This window comes from Trachurus japonicus, chromosome 17, assembly GCF_045865225.1.
Source record: "Trachurus japonicus isolate A0001 chromosome 17, Traja_1.0".
Taxonomy (NCBI): Eukaryota; Metazoa; Chordata; class Actinopteri; order Carangiformes; family Carangidae; genus Trachurus; species Trachurus japonicus.
In genome coordinates this window covers 24,252,418-24,277,711 of record NC_140923.1, presented here as the reverse complement: position 1 = coordinate 24,277,711, position 25,294 = coordinate 24,252,418, and the positions used below count along the sequence as shown (strand labels likewise).

Genomic DNA, 25,294 nt, shown 5'->3' with positions numbered 1-25,294 from the left:
TCTTTGTCTTTTACAATATTTCAGACTAAATGCCAATGAAAAAGATTCACATCATATCCTTGTCTCTACAGGCTTTAATTAAACAGCACGTTAGCCTGGGTTGCTAAGTAATTAAGTCCATCAAGCAGCTGCTTCACAGTTATAACTCAGACTCCCTGTGTTGCTTCAGTCCAAACTATTTTGATGCATAACAAAATATGAATTGTTATCAATATTTTTGCATTCTTATACAGCAATAAAGGATCAATTGGAAATACTGAAGCATTAAGCAAGGAAGGCTTTTATTGTGAAGCATCTGCAGGATGTGTGAAGTTTGAGTTCACTTTCACTCAGAGGAACTGAGTGAATGAATAGAATAATCAGACCTTTGAATACATTCACCAATAAATGTGAGCGTAATAGAGTAAATTTGAAATCATGTGTATGACACCTTAAATAGATACTGTATATCTTTGCATATATCTAATGGAATGAAAAACCTGCACTTTATTTGCCTATTTGTTGGGTTTGACAAATCTCCCATATTCCTGTCCACATCCAGTCTGAAACCATAACATCCCTTACAGCTCCTTGGGCTCACCGTAGTCATTATACATGACGGTGAGCGTCTGCTCATCGCAGGCCTTGTGTACGTCCTGGCCCATGTCCGACCAGTTGAGCCCAAAAGCCTTGGTGTCGGTGTAACGGCAGGACAGGAACTTGAGGGACATCCTGCGAAGGCCGATCTTTGGCTCCTGGAGGAGGCCCTTACACCATGGAGAGAGTTCTTCCAGCTGGGACAGGATGAGGCTGGCCTTCCTGTTGGAGCAAACAATGCACAGGATCAGTGTGTTTGCCTTTAAAGGAGACATATTATGCCCGCTTTTCCACAAATTAAAATAGTTATCAGATGTTTTAAAGACATGTCTGTGACATGCTTTGGTCAAAATACCCCAAGGATCAAACATCACAGCTCTTTTCATACTTTCAAAACAGCCCTGTTCAGAACGGCTGGTTTCAGTGTCTGTCCCTTTAAATGCAAATGAACCACTGCTTGCCCCGTCCCACCCCGGTCCCAGGTAGGGGTGGTATTATGCAAATTTGAAAACTAGTTACATCATTGCTGAGGGAACAGCTCGTAAAACAACATGGATTTCAACCGGGAGCCTGCACATTACAGATTTTTTTGTCAATTCTCACATTTTGGCAGCCGGAAGGCAAAACAAACACCCAAATATACTATGTTAAAGAGCCGTCAGAAAGTGATATTTCCATAATATGTTCCCTTTAAGACCTTTATGACATCCACAAACACGGTACAAGCTTATGTGAATTCAGAACCCGATACAACACAGATCCAGGATACATTTGCAATAGTTTCTTGTAATGTCCTTATTCATTGTGGGCGAGTTAGGTCATTGATAAGGTCAGTAATATCAATAATAACAGGGTCTTTAAAATGACATAAAGGCAGACTTCAGGGAGGAATCAGGAAACAAGGCTGATGTAGGTTTGAGCTGAAAAAGAGCTGCAATTTCCCTCAAGGAATTTCCTCCAAACAGTGTGTGTGTGTGTGTTTTTCCCTGCAGCAGGAATGTGTGAGACGGCGCCGCCATGATATTTGTTTCTTTGGCATCAAAGTACGTCCAACTTCTTAAAAAGGTTTCCTAAATTCACATAATCACATGTCCCAGTGCGCAATTGTGAATAGGTGAATCATGAGGGCAGACATCACCCGATTATTACAGACATTTAAAAAGCAATAATTCAAGTTGCTGACGAGATGCGGTGAATTTATTGCGCCTGAAAGTCGTGCACAGCAGGTGATGGAGAGGATCAGAGTGGAAGTGAGAGACAGGATGAGGAGTCGAGGCGACGGGATCCAGTTGATAAGTCATTAGGAGTGTTTAAACTAAAAAAAATAAAATAGACACCGCAGAATATTGGTGATTGACCAATAAGAATCGAGTATTCAAGAGAGCCGTGTTCTAAGTGACTCTAACTTCACTTCTCATTCATTTTTCCCACCGAAGACATTCAGAACTAAAAACCCTCCCGAGAGCTGGAATAATTCAAGTTTGTGTATTTTGGTTACGCAAAAGCTAAAGACACTGAAGGACAGAAAAAAACACGTTACAGTTTCATCAAAAACATTCACTGGAACATGTTTTCTTTCCTCACTGTAAATTAATCAGAATTTTGAAAGAAAATGATTAAAAAGTAATTTATAAAAGTGGTAAAGTTTTAAGACATTCTAGGTACCACTTTATTTGACGCCTATGAGTTATAATGCAGTTATAGCACTGTATAACTATAGTTATAAACACTCATAAATGATCATAATGCTTTATAACAATAATCATAACACACTATAAAAAATGTTATCATGACTTACAGTATACAGTAAGGTTAGGTATTATAATACATTATAATTGTTAGTAACTCGCTGACAATGAGCACATTGATAATGCATTATAAATATAGTTATGTGTTATATTTAACTTATAAACGTGTATAACTATCTTTATAAACACTCATAAATTATCATAAGGCTTTATAACAATAAGCATAATACATAATAGAGCATTATAACTTCATTATAATACTTGACCTTATAAGCCATTATAAAATGCTCTACAATGTGTTGTGCTTATTGTTATAAAGCCTTATGATAATTTATGAGTGTTTATAATGATAGTTATACACATTTATAAGCCAATTATAACACATTATAACTATATTTATAATGCATTATTGATGTGGGCATCGTCAGCGAGTTACTAACAGTTATAATGTATTATAATACCTGACCTTATAAGTCATGATAAAATGTTTTATAGTGTGTTATGATTGTTATAAAGCATTATGATCATTTATGAGTGTTTATAACGATAGTTATACAGTGCTATAACTGCATTATAACTCATTATAAGTATGGTTATAATGCGTTATAGAGATAGGCGTCAAATAAAGTGGTACCAAATTCTAAAACAGTGAATTTGTCAATGTGATGGAAGGAAGAAATGGTTGGTTTCTGATGTTGAAAGAAAAATATTTTGTTCTAAATATCATTATAATGTTATCATCCTTTTGGAATTCACTAGATCTCTTAAAATAAGTTACTTGTAAAAAAGTGTTTTCCTGAGCTTTTCGTGTGTGTGTGTGTACACGCATCGGTGCACATGATCAGGATGCCACCACCTCTGTCTCACTGTGAGCCAGGAAAAACACTGCAATCAGTAAATGTGAAAAGAACTAAAAGAAGGATATGCCTTCAATATTTTCTTTGTCTCCTGATGCACAACAGATTTGTTGGAAACTGTCATTCTAATCGCTGCCATATTGTGAAGGATAAGTGCCACATCCCAGAACGTAGCTTTGATGTGATGTACATTCACTTTTTTGGTGCCCACTACAACATCCTGGCCTGAAAAAGCGACCTTTTATCAGAATGGCTTTAAAGTCAAACTACAAAGCCGAACATCAGCTACACTGGTAGCATCAAGAAGATAGTGAGAAACCAGGAAATGCAGTGCACTGTGGGAAAGTGATGCTGCCAAGTTGTCTTTACGAAGGTGGAGATTCCACCTTCGTAAAGACAACTTGGCAGTCCATAAATCACGTTGTGGCTCGGGTGTTGTTTTAGAATGACATCACCGTGTGACAGAACCTAAAACCTACCCATCCACCGCTGCTTCCCGTCTGAAGCAGCCTGCAGGGTAAGGTGTACCGTTACCCACACATTCCGACTCCAACCCAAAGCATACAATGGCTGCCGTCAGTGGAAAAATGAATGAATGAAGAAATGAATGGTCGTGGCGAACGGAGGGGCTGGCTCCACGTGAAGGAAACGCAGGCTAAGGGACGGCTGTAAGTAACGCAGAGGAGAAACTATGAAATGCTTCAACTTTGTCCTTTTGGGCCAAACCAAGCCAGCTGAAAAATCATCTCCATTAGTAACACGATGCACGGAGTTCATATAAATACATCTCATAGGGACGTTGGGCGCAATAAATAACCATTAAGCCCGATGCAGCCTGTTTGGCCCTCGCGGTGAAACCTTGTCAAGTGTTTGCCTGAAGTCAGAAAATGGCAGCGGGAGGAGATTTTGTTCATTCCACACACCGTTTTCTCCTCGTTCTTCAGCCAAACCAGCACTTTTACAGCGCTGTCCCCGTCCTGCCAAGCCACAAGTCTGCTGGATGCACCAAAGTCACCAGAGCCACAACACATTATACTGATGAGCTGATGACACATCAGAGCACCCAGGCTACACACTCAAAGTGCACCACTTACAGGAAATTAATGACCACACTGATAGGCTGAAAAAAAAGAAGCAATCTGTCTATTTATAAGTGTTTTGCCTAGTCGCTCTAGCTGTCTCCATTTCATCAAAATGTGCAGATGGAAGCAAACCACATGTTCTATTTATCATCATCGTTGTCTCTCACCTGGCCGTCCTGACGCTGGCGTTGGTGGCGATGATTGTCATGGAGATGATGATGAGGATGAGGTGACACTGACGGAAACAAAGCTGACACTGAAAAAGGGAGATGGTGGCAGGGAAGGTGGTGCAGGTGATGGAGGACAGACTCTCAGTGGCCGTTCCCCAAATGATGATGAACAATGGCAACGGTGATGTTGGCAAAGACAGATTGTAACGGTGGTGATAATGTCAGCTACACTTTTTGTACTGTACTTCTTTACTCTACCTCATCCACAAATTATTGACATTATTAAATTATTACACAAAAACCGTGACAAAGGGCTGTGTTTTCTGTGCCACCGAATGTGAGTTGGTAACAGAAAATGACAGAGCAGGCTGAGGCTGAACTCACACCCTGTCTTCTAGAGTGGTAAGTAACCAGCTGTAAACCACGGTAATGTAATTGCTATGTAGAAATATTAGAACTTAGCAGCTGCTGCGAAGACGGATGTCACCCATATTAAATAAACAGCTGTGATGTCATCCAATGTACTTTATATTCTCGACCCTCACCAGCAAACAAGGCTGATGTGATGAGATCAAATGCTCTGCCATTTGTTTCTCAGCCGGTGTTCCAGACATAAAGAATTAACTGTTGAACCTTTCAATTTTTACACAATCTACTAAAAGACTTTAAAGGGATAGTTCAACATTCTGGCAAATTGGCCCATTGTCATAATCCCTATAGTTTTAGGAGAAGGGTTGTTACCAGAGCTGAGCCGCAGAGCCGGAGCAGAGCCGTGAGCTGCTCAGAGTTAAGCTATACGGAGGCTAATGGGATTTCTTGGTTTCCCTCATCAAAATCATCAAATACACAATCTGACAACTCCAAACGCTCTGGTGGACAAGTTGTGACCTGCACATTCACCACGCTATGAGATAATAATGGAACATTATGAGATGGAGCCGTTTTAGAGGCAAATTGAGAGACTGCTTGCCGGAAAACTGCCCTGATGGGAATGTGCATCAGCGGTTTTGCATGAATTTACCTCGAAAACAACTCTGTCTCGTAACGTTCCGTTATTATCTCATAGCGTGATGAATGTGCAGGTCACAACTTGTCCACGAGAGCAGAGAGTAGGAAAATTACTGTAAATGTATAACTTTCTCTTTTTACTATGTTTTTCAGAACATTTTTCTAAAGCTTCAGTACATTTGCACATCACACACTACACTTAATGTGGTTCAACAGGAATGAACACACACTTGGTTCTGTGTGGTCTTGACATTTTTCATCCAATGTTATGAATTTTTCCATTTATTTTCTATTTCACTTATATATGTGCGTATGTGTGGCCATGTGGTACAGTAAAGGCTTTATAGGTTATGTATGTTTAAAGGGTATGCAATACAAATTTGATGGCAAATTTAAGAGAAATGACAAATTCTATCAGAACAAAAGAGGGACATGGATCGGTCTTTGATTGATTTGCAGTTTGCTCTGGATCTGATCCTAAATAAAACCAACCAACACAAGTGGGCAAGAAAGTCTGTTTTTTATTTGTAACTTGTGTGTTCCAGTGTCTGTGGCAAGTTAATATCCTCTTGTCAAACACCCGTTCAAACGATAACCCACAAGTCCATTTTGTTCCTGACTTTTGTCAATAAGCTGCAATTTATTATTATTTTTTTTCAAACTTAAAGTGGAGACTGAGCAACACACTGTACTGTAATAAAACAGACACTGTGGCCTGTGGATTCCTCTCCTCTATTTTATCTCCCATCTCACTCCAAATCAACTGCTGCTCTGTAAACATACTATAGCACATCAGCATATTTCCTGGTATGTGCTCATGTTATTCTGGAAAAAGAATGTACTCTGCGCTGCAACAGGCTGCAGTTCTTCTCAAACTGGCAAAGCACTTACAGGCAAACATGTTCCTGTGTTATTGTTGGCGTTCCTCTCTAATCTGCAAACCATTTTACATATAGAGCTACACTAGAATCAGCATCCTCTTTGCTAATAAGCGCTTTGCATATGTTATTGGATTGTTTTTGGAGTCCGACTGTATTTTCGCTGTTATGTGTACGTACGGATACTCAGCAGGGCAACATCCCCTTTTGCAAATGCATGTCGACACAACCATAACAGCCTCGACAGCCTCAGCGATGTTTTTTGGAAACTGTGTAGAGAGAAATAATCATTTTAATGATGTCAGGCCTCTCGGACAGCCTGTCTGCAGACACGGAGCCCTGTGTTGATACTGGTAGTGTGCTGCCATACTGTCATTCATATCATTTTTCTGAAACCTCTTTATGTTCCCAATATTTTTGCCACAGATTTCAGTGGTTTGAGGAAATCGGGATATTTATTTGCTTTAAATAGAGAAAAAAAGATGTGGTTTGTTATGCTTTCATTCGTCAGGAAAGTGGAGGAACATTTCATTGGTTCCAAATAGCAACGGTTGTCACCATAAATCCATGTGCACGTATAGAAAATAGTGGGCAATGCAGCGCGAGTGCCCCTTAAAGGAGACTCTCAGCTCAAACTGTGTGGTTGTACAAGCAGGCGAGCAGACACATATAGGCACGGCTGTAACATGCACACACACATATACGCAGACATAGTCACACTGGAAAGAATTAGGCTACATTTGCATGCAAAAGCGCAGAGGCATGCACACTTAAACACTATTTTAATAGTGTCAAACCATCACGTTTATTTATGCCTCTGGAAAGTGACGTTCACATCCTGTGTCTCACTTGTGGTTCAGTTTAGGCAACTAAAACACTGGGGTTAGGGTTATTGAAAGTGTGTGGTTTGGGGTAAACATGGAAAACAATAAACAAGACCACCAGCTTTCCCCTTTACCTTAACCCAGCGCTTTGACTGTGACCAGAAAAATGTAGCTGCAGTTACATTGAGCACAGATGTACACAGTGAGCATCGTGCTAATTTGGGGAGACTTGTATTATTATTTCTTTAAACGAATATTGGAACAAACAACATGCACAATAGTATGTATAATATACACATGCACATTTAAACAAACAACACATAAATCACATATACACTACATGACATGTGGAAAACATACACACAGTCATGTGATGGGCCACTATGGGTGTTTTGACAGTGTGTAGAGCCTGAGAGAGGCCTATGGGAACTGAATAGATAGACTGATAAAGAAGGCAATTGTCCTCTTTTTCTTTTCTTTCTGGGGTGACATCTGGTATCTATGACGACCATAATATACAATTCACATTACACAGTACTAAGTCTGGGTCGGGTCAGGACAGGGAAACTTCACCATGCACAGAAGGACACAATCGCACATGGAGCATCCATCAGCTTTGTGTTTTGTGTTTTGACGGTGACCTTCCACTAATCCAGTTGATGTATAGTGTCTTGACCTTTCTATGCACCACAGAGAGTACCACAACAGATGCAAGAAAAGAAAGATGGTTTGTTTGAAGCTCTACGTAGAACTAGAACTCTGCCACGAAGCGGCTATCATAGGAAGTCCAAAACTACTACCATTGGGATTTCAGGGGAAAGAAACACAACGCAATGCAGGTTCCAAAGAGATGTACACCTGTAGTAATGCGTAGTATGGCACACTACAGGCCAAACAATCCTAGAAAGTGACAAGAAAAAAAGAAAACAAATCCCACAACCACAACAAAATAATGTAATGGGCTCTACTCTGACCCATAAATCAGTTCTTAATCAGAACTTCTCATGTTATCCTGCTGAAAAATAAACAGACACAAGTGAAAGCATAACCTCCTTAGTGGATGTAATGATAATAATGATAATAATTATAAGACAAATACTAACTAATTGTAGCAGTGGGTGGCTGCAGTCACAGATCTGGACTCTAGATTGCCACAAAATGTCAAATATCAGTAAGATTTATAAGGTGTAAGCAGCTGCAACGTGTTCCATTAATGCTGAAAACAAAAAACAAACGTTTCAGGATCGGTTAAAGGCAATCGTGAGAAGAAACAGATCATGAGAATTTCCAATAACTGCAGCACTTGTGACTTGTTTCATTCTCATCACGGTGAGTCAGGACTTGTCTGACTGAGCAACCTGTGCTATTTGTGTTATACATATATGGAGACATCCACAGTTGAATTACAGGGAACACTGAATACATCTCCATGGAGTTATTACACTAATTGAAATAATTCAAACTGTGTTGATAATTACCAGGATTTAAAAATACCACACTCGATATTTCAGCGGAGGAACAGAGACGTGTGACAGCTTCTGTCTCATTATGTTGAATTTACTTTTCCCTCTGTTTTCCTCTATTCTCATGTTTTTAAGAGCAGGGAGCAAAATTAGCCGCAGACGTAAATGTCTGTGTGTTTTATTTTTAAACTGTGCACTTCCAATAATACTATAATAACCCATTTTAGGCTTCACTCACTGTCCTATTTCTAGCTCTGTTCTGCAATGAAAATATTTTGGTGGAAAAATCTTTTTTAATTCGAGGGTATGCAGTCAAAGCAGTGACGTGTCCTACTGAGGGCAGATGAGGAGCTGCTAATTGATGAGTAACCTCATAATAATGAATGACTCAAGATTGATAATGGTGCTTTTTTACTTTATCAGAGATGTGTGTCCAATACCCTTCAATCAGACACAGCCGTAAATCAGCGCAGGACGAGCAGCTGAAAGGCACGTCTATTTTAACTGTGTGTATTTTTGTCCTTCTCTCGACTATAAAAAGTCAGAGAGCAAAGTAAACAGTCTGCTGTGATTATGACTATGATTTCCTGAGAGAAATTCCAACCATAACAGCACTTATTATCGCAAGCTCTCCTCTGATTAGAGAGACTGTCATGTAAAAACAAAACGAAAATTGAAAAAAAAAAAGAAATATTTTTTTCAGTTCATCAAAGGGCACAGAGTCCAACCAAGGACATGGTCTGGACTGTGATGGCCAGGATCGAGGATTTACTTTCAGCCTAGCCAAAACATCTAGCGTTTCTAAGTCAACAGCCAAGCGGCGTGCCTTTAAATGATGGGTACTCCCATGGCGATGACAAGGTCTGGCCCTTGGGAGGAGAAGTGTCAGGCCTTGGAGAGGCAGCCGTTCGGTGAGTTTATGGTTTGAGTTAAAACATCACGCGATGCTGCATGAGAAGATGGCAACAAAAAATGTCCTCCGGTGGGTGCCAACTGGTCTCGTCAGTGTGATATGATATGTTTCTAAAAGCAGCAGATCGGAATATCTGCTGCCACAAGAAAGATAAAGCCACATTCGTTCATTCATTTGTTTCCAGATATTGCTTACTTGGACGCTGTGAGTTTACATTGAGTCTGAGCCGGTGCTGAGTTTTCGTTATCTCTATTTTGACTAGCTAATGAAAATCGAGTTTATTTAGTCGTCATTGTTTGTGACAGAAAAGACAAAAAATAAAACTTGGAAATTCTCTTCATAACAAGTTCAGCTTCAGAAGATCGAAAACTAATGTGCGTGTGTGTTGCTGGTCTGCGGTCTGTATGTGTGTTTGTGTTCTGTTACCCCAGATCTATGCTGTAGTGTGGGAGAGGTAAAATATATTCTCCTTCTGTGGCCAACAGATGAGAGCTTTAAGAACAAACCATAAACAAAACATTTAAAACGGGCTGTTATAAAGAGGAAGTGCTGTGTTGGTGCAGATTGTAGTTGTGGATGTTATTTAATGCGCTGAAAACACAGGAACTGCTATAACAGTAAAGGAAATGTTAAAACACAACATTGTGAAGGTTTTATGTTTTACTGTGTGCATGAGTCAAGTCTGTACACTGCTGGATGTGATCTAAAGATCAGTTCTATCACATCCAGTTAGTTCACTGTTGTTACTCCCATCATATTTTAATATGTAATGAAATCTGGTATGCTCAGTTTGAAACAACCTTTTTTCTGACCCTCACTGGAACTACATCCTAGACAATCATGTCTGACGATAATTCATAATTTTGCGTGACACATAAGGTCCTCTATCTGATGACCCGTGTTGCACTTTCTGATGATTTGACTCTGCACAGAGAATTTATTGGCCTCTTTTATCAGACACGCACCACATCCTGAGACTGATCTGAGTGCATCGGCCAAAACTACCAATAAATAAACACCGTCCGGTGACACGACCCACCAAATTTGGTAATATATTTAGGGTAAAGGGGAACAAAAATATTTGGTATCAAAGCATATGGGTAAACTGGTTTAGACCTTTCTACTGCAGATATTATACTTATTGTACCTCATACAACCCCACTTCAAAAAAGCTGAACTATTCCTTTAAACGTTATTTATATAGCACCTATTAAAACAAATGTTACAAAGTGTTGTACAACACAGCGACGACCAATACAATGAAATAAAATCAAATAAAATCAGGAAAAGCTCTCTGATAAAAAAAATGTTTTAAAGGGACAACAAGGAATTTTGGAAAGCAAGTGTTTCACACACGTGCACGGTGAAATTCTTGGACTGGCGCAAGACGGACGTCTTGCCAAGAATGTTTTCATTCATCAAGTATGAAAGTCGGAGGTTCAAAGACAATCAGATACCGTCGTAGTTCCGACCATAAACAGCGATTCGGCGGCGTTATTACCATGATCCACCGGGAAGGAAACCGAGAGTAAGGAAACGCTGGTCGGCTCGCCCAGGATTTCCACCACTAATAATAATAACAAAATAACGCCAAAACCATATATTTATTGAAAATGGACCCATTAACAAGTGTGGGTAACGTAGATTCATCCACAGACTTTTTTATAACCATTCCTTCCTGTGTCAGTGCACTGACCGGTGGAACAATTTCTCATGTCGGGGCTTCAATACAAGAGGGACATTACAGACGAGCAGTATGGAGGTATTTGGATGTTTTTTGGTGTGTCTTTTTGGACGAAGAAAAGTGAGCCCCATTCACAACCATTATATGGACAAATACTGCTGTGCGGACCCCCCTGTAACTCCGAGAAGGCACGGAGGACTCTGAAAATTCTCCCAGCCCTTATATTAGTTGACATGAGGGTGAGTAGATAATGAGTGAAATTTGAATTTTGGGTGAACTATCCCTTAAGTTTCTGTTACCAGCGGATCATTTCACAGTAAACACACATACACAATCAGACGGAAAGGTGCTGCATTGCCTGCTCCCTCCTCATCGTGACTCGTGAAAGTGAAAGTGAAACTTAAGTGAGAGCCGGGTTCCTACCATGCTCCTCAGAGCTGCTTAGTGCCAGTGAAGGTGATACAGAACCCCTCAGGCCATGACAGAGGTGTCATTCAACCTGTTGTAAGTCGATGTACCATCACAAAAGTTATGAAAATATTATATGAAGGCTGAAAAGTTCCTTAGTGTTGGTTTAAGGAAAGATTTAAAACATGACACTGACGTAGCTGACCTAGAGTCTTGGGGCCCTAACTGAGATCGCTTTGTCCCCCTTTGTCATCAGTCAGGCCCCAGGGACAGCTATGAGACCCTTACCTGAAGATTACCATGATGAGTGCGAGCAGAAGTGTAAGATGATAAAAGGCCTGCGATATATACAGGACCAAGACCACTGAGTGCGTTAAAAGTAATCAATAAGATCTAAAAATCAACCCTAAACCCTACTGGTAGCCAGTGTAAGGAAGCTAATCTGAGACCTACACCTTTCTAAAGCAACAATATAACCTTCATGTAGTGGTAGAGGCTCACAGAGAGCATGTACAGTGGGTGTTTGGCTGCTCTGGCTTCTATGACTCACTCAGATACATTCAGGGGAGATGAAGAAATACAGAAACAACAACAAGCACCAGGAGACAATGAGTGATAACAGCAGAAACAACAGGGCCTCAGCAGTAAACCCTCCAAACCCACAGGGACCTCACAGATCAAACAAATAGTAGCATCTCTGCACATGCCTGCTGTTTATCCGTCTGAATATGCTGTGATACTTTACACCAACAAACTACTGGCTTAAGTAGCTTTATAAAACCAAGCCAACGTCAATACTGGACGCTTGAAAAGTCTGAAACTTTGCATCAGCAATCAACTGCTAAAAAATGATACCAGGAGTACTTTGTCTTGGCGTCAGCGCGGGCCTGTATCTGCTGCGTTTGTTTTTGCCAATAGTCAAACAATGTAAGAGAAACAAGCCGTGTGATGCTGCGGGAAAAAGCTGCGAGGCCGTTAACCCCTCTGCCTGGGCAACAATAGACTGCATACAACCGGGGGGCTCGGCGCGGAGGCTCTTTCCTCACACCAAACCAGATACACGGGAAAGTTTAATGTTCATTTGATGACTTGGCTAAACAAAACATGTTTATACTTCCTTCCCCTGTTGCTAGGCCTCACCTTGAATGCACTTCTCTACTGCTTTTCCAGCTCTGAGGTACCTTTATTAACATTAATCACCCCTCCCTTTAACTAAATTGGAGGGCTGTTAATCTAAGTGTATTTTAATGGAACACTTCAGAAGCAACTCCCTCAATTACATCAACTCTTTCCAGCATGGTCCCTATTAAAAACAACCTTTCATTTAGGGTGGGGGAACCCACAGACAGAGCGAGAAACAGAGAGAATTAAGGGAGCCTTGGCTAATCAGTTTCACCTGCCAAAGTGAAAGCATGTACCACAGACTGCTGTTTATAAGTATATTTTATATCAGACACATGGCTCTGTTTATAAAACATTAAGCTACAATTTTACATTATGGGTACTTACCCCGAGTTTGGTGGAAATTTGGGGCCCTCCCTGGTTGTGTGTTGCTAAATGGCCACGTTGATGTCATGGAGGTTAAGCTCACTCAGCCTCTCAGTCCGTTTGAATGAATTTCCTCTGTAACTCTAATTCACACAAACAACCTCCTACAATCAAAGACAGCACTTAAGGAGCTGGGAGCAGAACATCTGCCAGCCTTTGAGAATCTAAACAAGGGGGCTGAACACCGCCGGGCTTTGAATGGACCGATGGAGATTTGGCTGAGTGAGCCGTTGAGGGATGTGTTTGTAATTGTGGTGGAAAAAAAAGAGAAAAGAAATTGGAACAAATCGCAGTTTGCTTTGACAAATGTGTGAAGGAAATGCTTTAGCGAGGTAGGATTATCTTTGTTTTGGTTTTGTTTTGTTTGTTTTGTTGGTAGATGTGCTGCCCGCTTTCACATGTGGCATGTGATTCAGGAGCCAGAAGACGTTCAGAGACTAACTGGTGAACACAGATCAGCAGCTAAGTGGTCCCAGTCATCATGACCCAACAAGTGGTCACCATAAATCACCGGAAAGTGCTGCTTCCAAAGTCATCAACCATCACCTGACCTCTCCGCCACACATGAGAGAGGCTGTAGTGTTGTAGTGCTCAAGACCGGTCTGAAAACCACATTTTCAGGGTCTTGGTCTTGTCTCAGAATCAACTACATTTGGTTTCGGTCTTGTCCCGGTCTCGGTCGAGCTGGACTCAGGATTTTTTCTCAAGACCAGTCAAGACCACAGCTGCAGTGAAATCTTTTTTTTTTTTTTTTTTAACTGCAAATGTCTCTCTCTGTCACTCGTTTACTTTAGTTTATGTGATGTAATTCAATACTTTAACAACAACTTTAAGATGATTAAAATGGTTCTACAAAAGAGTATGGTTGTGCGTAACCATCTGAAAACCTTGCACCAGTGTCAAAAGTGGGAGACTTTGTGCTTCTATTCATTCCAAACTTTGTTTCAATTAACTCATTGAGTGCCATTGACGTATATGTACGTCAATCAAAATCCAACGCTTGAGTGCCATTGACGTAAATATACGTCAAATGCAGTTTTCTGCGGCTGGTAAATGGGGACGCTGTTGCGCACACTTTGAGTAATTTTGGGGCTTCTGGGATGTGTAGAACGAAGAAGACTGTAGATCAGAGCAAGAAGTGAAGAAGAAGGAGAAGACGAGTGCGATCGGTACAGAGATAAAAAAGTCGGAAAAAGTTTCTATTTCTAGAGGAAAAACGACGGGCAGAGCCTGGAACAAGTGTAACGTGGAGCTGGAGGAAAGCTTAGCCACGGATGCTATTAGCATAGCTCCAGCATGAAGTGATTAGAGGAGGCAGGAAAGGTAAACTGATCTAGATGATCAGCACCAAAATGCCGAAGCGAAAGCGAAAGCGGATCGCGGAGTCAGTTTCACCAGTTGCTGTCTGAAACCGACGAACCGAGAGATCAGCGCGGTGAGTCGCTGCCGCGGCCGCGTCCAGCAAAGAGGCTGAAGACGCCATGACATCTCCCTCCCTACTTCAGAGACGAGGGGATGCAGCAGGAGGAGAAGTAGGAGAGGGGAGGGGAGGGGGGAAGAGAGGGTGACAGCCTGGTCGCACTGGACGCGGAACCGAAGTGCAGCGCCCTGGAGCGGAGGCAGTTTCAGATCGGCGCACATGTTAACAGGTCTGCCTGGTCGCACATCTCGCGCTGTGGAGCGCAGTGCGCGCGCCTGCAGCGCTAAAATAATTAAATGATGATTAATTAAGTTGTTGCTTGTCCATCTATACATATTTGACCGTTGCGTCTGCACATGAGACACACACACTGGGTCTCATTCATGAAACGTGAGTAAATCTGTGTGTAGATTTGCACATAAAAGCTCACTCTACTAAAACTCTACTCCGGATTCATGAACGGTGCGGGAAACTCAGATTTGATCGTAAACACGTGTGTAAGATGATGAATCCCAACCCATCGTAAACTAACAACACGCCCCAGGTGATCAGCAATTAGCATAGATCTCCATACATGAATAGCCATATAAGGAGATCCTGACCACCATATTAGGAGGTAGGTGCATCCTGCTCACCTGTGGCCATGACGCAATCAAGGAAAGAGGGAGAGAGAGAAAAAAAAGAGAGAGATTGCGGATCGAAGTCATTTTGGGTAAAGTGGAGTCCAGAAAAAATATTTAATTCTCTTCTGTTAGTAGTGGTGTGACTGGGACAGGTCAAAGGCTGGAGGGAAGAAACATATTTAGTGAATTAAGTAGGCTTATCCTTGGTTTATTAAAGAACCGTTTAAGAAGTAAAGCCAGAATAGTTCGATATGAAACATGAAAAAAAAATAAAAATACACACAACTCCAGAGCTACAGCAGCGACGGGAGGAGGAGGCTCTTCACAGCCTCAGCTGTAGAGGAGCATGGTTGTATCAACACATGAAGTTATATAGGCAGGTTATATTGTTACAGAAGCACCAGCCGTCTCTCACAGCTCCATCCAAACCGGTGCCGACTGCGCTGCTGCGCAGGGTGAAGTGTGCGCCCACCGAGCGTATAGCCTACTGTAGCAACACAAAAAAGTTTTTTCCGGTTTTATATCAGATTATTATCATCATTAGATGGAGCCTTGACGTGTTTGTGCGTGTCCGATCCCTAAAACGTCTCTCTCTCCAAATATTTCTAATTGTTTGTCATGTTTAAATTACGTGTTTCAAAGGCGTTGGCGTATTTTAAACATGAGAGAGAGTAATACAGATTAAAATTGTAATTTTCAACAGTGACAAGCAGTATTTATTTGCATTCCTACATTTACACAAGCGCTACACACAGTCCGGAGCAGGTGTAGATTTTGTGAGTAGCTACGAAAAAATCAGCACTACTAAAAGATTGATGAATGCGGAAATAGCACGTAAATTTGCGCTGCTCAGGGTTTACACACAAATCCGTGCTGCTCACGTTTCATGAATGAGACCCACTATGTGTGGAAAACCGAGTGAATACGAGTATGAACGACTGCAGTCGATGTCTGACCGGCGCGGAGAGAGGAGGAGAAGTATGCTCCCAGTGCGACCACCCAAGCGCCCGAGAAGCCGCGCCCAGTTTCCGCGTTCATACTCGTATTCACTCGGTTTTCCACACACACGTCATTTTAAACATGTGTGTGTGTGTCCCGTGTGCAGACGCAACTGACAAATATGTATAGACGGACAAGCAACAACTTAATTAATCATCATTTTATTTATTTTATTTTATTTTGAAAATTGACCGGATTCTCTCGCCTTTTCTGTGCCCGACTTCCTGTCTGGTACGATCTGGTCTACCCAGCTTGACAGACGGCGCCCTCGGCGCGCGCGGCTCGCGTGAAAAATAGAAATGAACCGATCTGAAGCGCTGCAGGCGCGCGCACTGCGCTCCACAGCGCGAGATGTGCGACCAGGCAGACCGGTTAACATGTGCGCCGATCTGAAACTGCCTCCGCTCCAGGGCGCTGCGCTTCGGTTCCGCGTCCAGTGCGACCAAGACTCCTACTTGTTGTTGTATTTTAGTTTTTTTTTTTGTACAATGAAAAAACATGTGAAATTTAATTTTCAGATGTCTTACATGTTTTTGAAGCCGAAATTAAAACAGATAAATCACTGTTTTTCTTGAGAGACTCTCTTTCACAAAAATGCATTTTTCTCAGCTTTCTAGAAAAAAAGTGGTCTTTTTGGTGCAACCAGGCTCTATTCAACTTAAAGCAGAAGTAAGTGGTCCGGTTGTTTTCGCTAATGCTGCGTTCCAGGCAGGCTTTTGAAATCGTAAATTACAGCTTCAAGTCACAACTTACGACTTTGTAGCGTTCCAGGCAACCCACTCGTGTTTTTCCGACCTGTTTTACCGGTGAAAGTCACTATAACGGCCACTCGTAACTTCCGACCGGTGAACTCGTACCAGATCGAACTGGTACGACTTCACGGTCGGAAAAATACGAGTTTCCTTGAACGCACCATAACAGTCCTCGTCCCTACGTCGCCACATTCACGGCGTCCCTTGGCTGCAAACACAGCCCTGCATGCCGTTCTCTCTCCTCATTGGATAAAAACTGTAGGATACGATAAATGTTTTCTCCTCGGCTCAGAGCAGAGCAGAGTGACTGACAGACCCGTGTTTCAGACCAAACACTCTATGTAAGTGATTGCTGTCGGAAGATATAACTATTTAAGACTTATATTAACACAAATATATCACTTACTTCTGCTTTAAGATAAATCAAGAATGGAACAAGGTACAAACAAATGTTTTTTTCCCTAGTTAAATAGAGAGTCTCCTCGGTCCGTGTACCTTTTGTCAGTTTGATATTCCGTTTTAATAAAAAAACGGGAAAACGGAAATACCGTGGTTTTTTACTTTTTTACTTTTCAAACAAAAACCAATAAATGAAAAAACAGAGTCGTTTTTCCGTTTTTGGTTTTCTGAATCAAAAACGAAAAACGAGAAAACCACAGTCAAATAACGGCCCGAATTTGGTTTTTGTAAATTCATTTGTTCGTTTTTCGTTTCATGTTTATCAATATAACGGCGGGCAGAACGGAAGCGGAAGTGACACGTAATAACTTCAAAATAAAAGCATGCTTATTTTCATCCAGACTACCGTTCTATTTATACACTCATTTTTACAGATTATGCTCGACACGCCTACATTTATTTCAGTGAACTAAAGTATAGTTGTAGATGCCATGTACTAGTGTTTTGTGTGTGTGTGTGTGTGTGTGTGTGTGTGTGGGGGGGGGGGGGTCAGGTGGGATGATACGTCACCAAGCGTAGTAAAATCAGCTGTTCTTCACCTGTGACCTGCTATGTTTTAGCTTATCGACATTCCTCTGGAGCTCAGTTTTTATTGTTGAAGCGCGTCCGGCCCTATTAGCCATTAATTGTTCCATCCATAGTCGCCCTAACAAGTAGGTTATTTTTAGCTGAATGCATATTGTGGGAAAGTTTTACCCTGCGAACGTCACCAGCAGAGGTCCCCATCACACACAAAATAAAAGTAGCGTGCTGCTTACTTTCATACAGCCAAACGTTCACTTTATAGCCTAGCTACAGCCCTACACCAACGTTAATTAAGCATTATACAACAGTTAGTTCCGACCATGAGTGCTGATATACAGTATAACAGCAGTGGGACTTTTTACAGGCATTATCACTCCGCTGTTCAGCTGGACAGTAGGAAGTCAGAGCCACGCTCCCTCCCCATACAACTGCGGTCAAATGAGCCGTCGTTCGTCTTCGCGGAGTCAAGCCGCACAGACATTTTAACTACGCCCGTATCAGAGAACGGCGAATGCTCCGAGTCCACCGGCAAAGCGCTAGTTTAGAACCAAGCGAGATGACTTCCGGTTTTCAAAATAAGACGAGGATAATACGGAGGCAATCGAGGCGTGTGTGTGTGTGTGTGTGTGTGTGTGTGTGTGTGTGTGTGTGTGTGTGTGTGTAACCATTGTTTGGCTGTTAGGCTACAGTGTAATGAGGTGTTTTCAACACTTTTTTTCACATCATTAAAGCAGAAGTAAGGGGAATGTTTGTGTTAATATAAGTCTTAAATAGTTCTATCTTCTGACAGCAATCACTTCTATAGAGTGGTGGTTACACCTATCAGGGCCTAATGCATTTTAAACAGGAAAAAGGCCTTATACTCCAGTTTTACTGTACAGTAACATCACTTTGGTCCATAACTTCTGTCAATACTTGGTACAGTTGACTTCAGGACCACGCTGGCTACTTCCTCAGTCATGATCAAACATTTTTACTGTATCATTTTGGAGAAATTAAGCCTCAAATTTGCATCTTTAGCTTCTTTTAAACAGGAAAAAGGCCTAATACTCCACATTTACTGTACTGTAACATCACTATGGCCCATAAGTTCTGACAATGGTTGGTACAGTTGACTTCAGGAGTATCCTGGCTACACCCTCCGTCATTTTCAAACATTTTTAATGTATCATTTTGGAGAAATTAAGCCTAGAAGTTGTCTTTCCTTGGACTTGCACTGGAAAAGCTCTGTCATTTTAGAGAAATTAAGCCTCTAAATGAGAATAAATACCGAGCATAAGGCCTCTTTCTATGTAAAAATGGAACTGTATAGCTGAATTTCTCTAAAATGATGCAGGAAAAATGCTTAATAGTGGATCAGTGGGTTGTAAGGATGGTCCTGGAAACAACTTTATCAACTTTTGTCAAAAATTATGTATCATAGGGATTTTACATTTGCGTGAATATTGAGCAAAATTAATGGATTCATTTCTCAAAAATTATACAGTCCAAATACTTGACACTGCATGGGTGAGTAGTCAGGATATTCCCGAGGTCAACACTAACCATTGTCAGAACTTTAGGCCAAAGTGATATTACTGTACAGTAAAGATGGAACATTAGGCTTTGCAAAACTTTTTTTTTTTTTTTTTTTTTTACAAATTTGAGGCTTAATTTCTCTAAAATGATACAGTAAAATGTTTGATAATGACTGAGGGAGTAGTCAGGATGGTCCTGAAGTCAACTGTACCAACCATTGTCCGAACTTATGCACCAAAGTGATGTTACTGTACAGTCAATATGGAGTATTAGACCTTTTTGTCTTGTTTAAAAAAAGCTAAGAATGCAACTTTGAGGTTTAATTTCCCCAAAATGATACAGTAAAAATGTTTGATAATGACTGAGAAAGTAGCCAGGATGACCCTGAAGTCAACTTTACCAAGTATTGACAGAACTTATGGACCAAAGTGATGTTATTGTACAGTAAAATGGAGTATAAAGCCTTTTTTCCTGTTTAAAAGAAGCTAAAGATGCAACTTTGAGGCTTAATTTCTCCAAAATGATACAGTAAAAATGTTTGATATTGAGTGAGGGAGTAGCCAGGGTGGTTCTGAAGTCAACTGTACCAACCATTGCCTGAACTTATGGACCAAAGTGATGTTATAGTACAGTAAATAAAGAGTATAAGGCCTTTTTGTCATGTTTTAAAAAAGCTAAGAATGCAACTTTGAGGTTTAATTTCCCCAAAATGATACAGTAAAAATGTTTGATAATGACTGAGGGAGTAGTCAGGGTGGTCCTGAAGTCAACTGTACCAACCTTTGTCTGAACTTATGGACCAAAGTGTTGTTATTGTACAGTAAATATGGAGTATTAGACCTTTTTGTCATGTTTAAAAAAAGCAAAAAATGCAACTTTGAGGCTTCATTTTTCCAAAATTATACAGTAAAAATGTTTGATATTGAGTGAGGGAGTAGCCAGGGTGGTCCTGAAGTCATCTGTACCAACCATTTCCTAAACTTATGGACCAAAGTGATGTTATAGTACAGTAAATAAAGAGTATAAGGCAATTTTTCCTGTTCAAAAAAATTAAATCAAAAAATGCAACTTAGAGGCTTAATTTCTCCAAAATCATACAGTAAAAATGTTTGGTAATGACTGAGGGAGTAGTCAGGGTGGACCTGAAGTCAACTGTACCAAGTATTGACCGAACCTATGGACCAAAGTGATGTTATTGTACAGTAAATATGGAGTATTAGACCTTTTTGTCATGTTTAAAAAAGCAAAAAATGCAACTTTGAGACTTAATTTCTCCAAAATAATGCAGTAAAAATGTTTGATCATGACTGAGGAAGTAGCCAGGGTGGACCTGAAGTCAACTGTACCAAGTATTGACCGAACCTATGGACCAAAGTGATGTTATAGTACAGTAAATATGGAGTATTAGACCATTTTGTCATGTTTAAAAAAGCAAAAAATGCAACTTTGAGGCTTCATTTTTCCAAAATTATACAGTAAAAATGTTTGATATTGAGTGTGGGAGTAGCCAGGGTGGTCCTGAAGTCATCTGTACCAACCATTTCCTAAACTTATGGACCAAAGTGATGTTATAGTACAGTAAATAAAGAGTATAAGGCAATTTTTCCTGTTCAAAAAAATAAAATCAAAAAATGCAACTTAGAGGCTTAATTTCTCCAAAATCATACAGTAAAAATGTTTGGTAATGACTGAGGGAGTAGTCAGGGTGGACCTGAAGTCAACTGTACCAAGTATTGACCGAACCTATGGACCAAAGTGATGTTATAGTACAGTAAAAATGGAGTATAAGGCCTTTTTCCTGTTTAAAATTCATTAGGCCCTGTTAGGTGTAACCTCACACACACACACACACACACACACACACACACACACACACACACACACACACACACACACACACACACACACACACACACACACACACACACACACACACACACACACACACACACACACACACACACACACACACACACACACACACACACACACACACACACACACACACACACACACACACACACACACACACACACACACGCCTGTAAAAAGTCCCACACACACACACGCCTGTAAAAAGTCCCACTGCTGTTATACTGTATATCAGCACTCATGGTCGGAACTAACTGTTGTATAATGCTTAATTAACATTGGTGTAGGGCTGTAGCTAGGCTATAAAGTGAACGTTTGGCTGTATGAAAGTAAGCAGCACGCTACTTTTATTTTGTGTGTGATGGGGACCTCTGCTGGTGACGTTCGCAGGGTAAAACTTTCCCACAATATGCATTCAGCTAAAAATAACCTACTTGTTAGGGCGACTATGGATGGAACAATTAATGGCTAATTGGGCCGGACGCGCTTCAATAATAAAAACTGAGCTCCAGAGGAATGTCGATAAGCTAAAACATAGCAGGTCACAGGTGAAGAACAGCTGATTTTACCCCCCCCCCACACACACACACACAAAACACCTGTACATGGCATCTACAACTATACTTTAGTTCACTGAAATACATGTAGGCTATACGTGTCGAGCATAATCTGTAAAAATGAGTGTATAAAGAGAACGGTAGTCTGTATGAAAATAAGCACGCTTTTATTTTGAAGTTATTACGTTCCGCTTCCGTTCTGCCCGCCGTTATATTGATAAACATGAAACGAAAAACGAACAAATGAATTTACAAAAACCAAATTCGGGCCGTTATTTGACTGTGGTTTTCTCGTTTTTCGTTTTTGATTCAGAAAACCAAAAACGGAAAAACGACTCTGTTTTTTCATTTATTGGTTTTTGTTTGAAAAGTAAAACAGGAAAAAACCACGGTATTTCCGTTTTCCCGTTTTTTTATTAAAACGGAATATCAAACTGACAAAAGGTACACGGACCCCTCCTCTTTCCTTTGAGCTATTTTGTGTTTTCAGAGGCATAGTACAAAATATTCTCTTGGTCTTAAAATATTACTCAAAATGCCCCGAAACGCTTTTAGCTGAGGAATAATGTAAATACCAAGCCACATGACTATTATTATGAGTACTGGTACTGAATAGAAAATGGTCTTGGTCTTGACTCGGTCTTGGGTTTGGTGGTCTTGACAACAACACTAAGAGGCTGACAGCACTAACCACACTGCAGTGTCACAACCTGCAGCACATTAAAGGGAAACTATGCAAGTCCGGTCGCTTTTCCGCTGTTTTGCTAACCCTCCTCCTGGCAATGTGCATTTGTTTACAACGCAGCCGGCGAAAAATCAATCCATGGAGCGGTGGATAACGTTATACAGTATAACACGATGTTATGACGTGTATATTTGTGTAGCCTTAACAAAATATTGTGGGTTACGGAGACGAGAACTGGGACACCGGGGTGGCGGCCAGGTACTACACTGATGTTGCAAAGTTGGTTTTCATCCAGGTGGAAGACAGAGAGCCTCCATTCTCACTCATAACACGTCACAAGTCATGTAGTTAATTAAATCACAATTACTTCGGAGCTGTTTAATTAAGGTAAAAATGTAGCATAGCCACAGGAATAATCCTGCTTAGTTCCTCTTTAAAATAAAATTAAAAATACAGTAGTAAAGTGTTGATCTGGGAAGTAACAGGAAAAAAAATAATTGGTCGCATAGAGAAGTTCTGTGTAGTTTATTTCACACTGGAGAAAAGCAACTGGCTTCTCCGTGCATTACAGACAACAGCATTGCCAGCACAGTCTGTGATGCACATTAACTGTGCTGAGCTCCGCTCTCAGTCTCAGTGTTTTTTTGCTGCTGATGCGAGGCCTAACAAAGTAAAAGTTAGCCTACTGGCAGGCTAACGTCACTGTGCCTCAGTTTAACACCAGCCGTCAAGACACAGCAACAGTTACAGTAACATTATAAACAAGTGGGGAAGGGGTGACCTCAGTCAAAGTGGAAAAGTTACTCAAGGTTCTACTTCTCTGTCTGGGCGATGATGGGGCTATTTTATTTTATTTTTGCAGGAGCCCACTGCATCAGATGGCGCTGAGTTATTTCATGCAGTACTAAAAGATAACACTGGTGATACTCTATATTTTTGTTATGGAATATAAATCCAAGGAAAACCCAACAGTGTGTTAGTCCTTTCAGTACACTTATTCTTCCCTAACTTGTGTGTGGCACTCAGCCTCTGGCCCATTCACTCTCACTGAAGGCATAAGGGTGATGAATACTTTTATCTTTAAAAAAAAGGCTTTATACTTTGATTTTCATGGGATTTGTCGACAATGAGAATATAGAAAGATTTTATTCTTTAAACAGGCAGCTCCAGTGATTTAGTGGGTCATGAATTGATCAGCACAGTCGGTGGTGTGTAGCAAGTCTTCTACAAGTAGTTGGACGTCAAGTGAGGTCTATAAATCATTGTTAGGATGGGAAGAGTTTCACACGGGCAGTAGGGGGTAAAGTAATCACTAATGGAGCGTATCTGTAACCTTATTCCCGTCCAGATCCACCATGTGTTTAATTTTTATGAACTGCAAACAGCTAAATCAGTGTCTGGGCTTTCGAAGATATTTGAAATTACTGGTGACTATTTCTTGTTTGAAAGGACTGTCTGCTGAAAATTGCACTCGAGAGTGCTGTTCACGCCACCGAAGCGTGATCCAACCCAGACTCTTGTCCAGTTGCCACTTTTTCTTCGATCTTGCGGCCAGGCCATGTTGTTATTGTTCGAGGGCGTCAATGTCAATTGCACAAGTTGAGTACGACAGATTGCACTTTGTTGGTGGGAGGGCAACTCATGAAGAGCAGACACACACGCATACACATCTCTGTAATTTCAGAGCCTGATTACAGTGAACACAGTCTACGCATTATTGAAAGGGCTCAGTCTTCTGGTATTCTGTACTAGTCTGACTCAGGGCAGACCTACAAGGCTTTGTGTAATGTTGGATCTCTCTGATAAATTGGCCATCAAGCTGAAGTTGATGAGCAATTTCCTTGAAGGAATGCATATTTCTGATGTGAGTTTACATATCAGAAATGTGGGCATTTCTGAAACACACAAACTGAATTCCGATCGGTTGACTGTCTCACCGTTTTTTACATTTGCCCTTACTATATAAAGCATCAATGTCCACTTGCTAAAGATGAGGTATTTTTGTTTTTTGCTTTAGTTATAAGCAGGGGAGGGGGGATTTGTAAGTTTTCTGTGCTGCCAAATGTGGTTTTGTGGAGGGAGCAGGTGGTGGAGCTCCAACCAATGTTGCAAAATACAATAGAAGGAGTTAGAAGTAAACAGCTGGGATGAGTCTGAGGGAATCAGAGTTAGTAATCTGTCACGGAACTATTGTTTGTTCATTATTGCCTGTGATCTTGTTTGGTTCTGTGCAAATAATCAATAAAGAAAGTTTGGGTAACACTTTATTTGATGCCTATCTCTATGACGCATTATAACCATACTTATAATGCATTATAAATATAGTTATGTGTTATAATTGACTTATAAACGTGTATATCTATCATTATAAACACTTAGAAATTATCATAAGGCTTTATAACAATAAGCATAACGCATCATATAGCTTTTATTATGGCTTATAAGGTCAAGTATCATAATAGAGTTATAATGCTCTATAATGTGTTACGCTTATTGTTATAAAGCCTTATCATATATTATGATATAATGATAGTTATACACGTTTATAAGTCAATTATAACACATTATAACTATATTTATAATGCATTATTGATGTGGGCATTGTCAGCAAGTTACTAACAATTATAACATATTATAATAACTGACCTTATAAGTCATGATAAAATGCTTTATAGTGTGTTATGATTATTGTTATAAAGCATTATGATCATTTATGAGTGTTTAT

At 40.6% G+C, this 25,294-nt stretch overlaps 1 protein-coding gene across 6 annotated transcripts in view; it reads right to left on the bottom strand.

Annotated features, from left to right (window-relative positions):
• Window positions 1-145: 145 nt before the first annotated feature.
• astn1 (astrotactin 1) overlaps window positions 146-25,294 on the bottom strand; it is an 840,736-nt gene continuing 815,587 nt past the window's right edge. For all 6 annotated transcript variants that reach the window (XM_085804088.1, XM_085804090.1, XM_085804091.1 and 3 more), the window contains one exon: window positions 146-798. In XM_085804088.1, coding sequence (XP_085660214.1) covers window positions 561-798 — 238 coding nt within the window. In that variant the 3' untranslated portion in view covers window positions 146-560. The remainder of the gene's footprint in view (window positions 799-25,294) is intronic.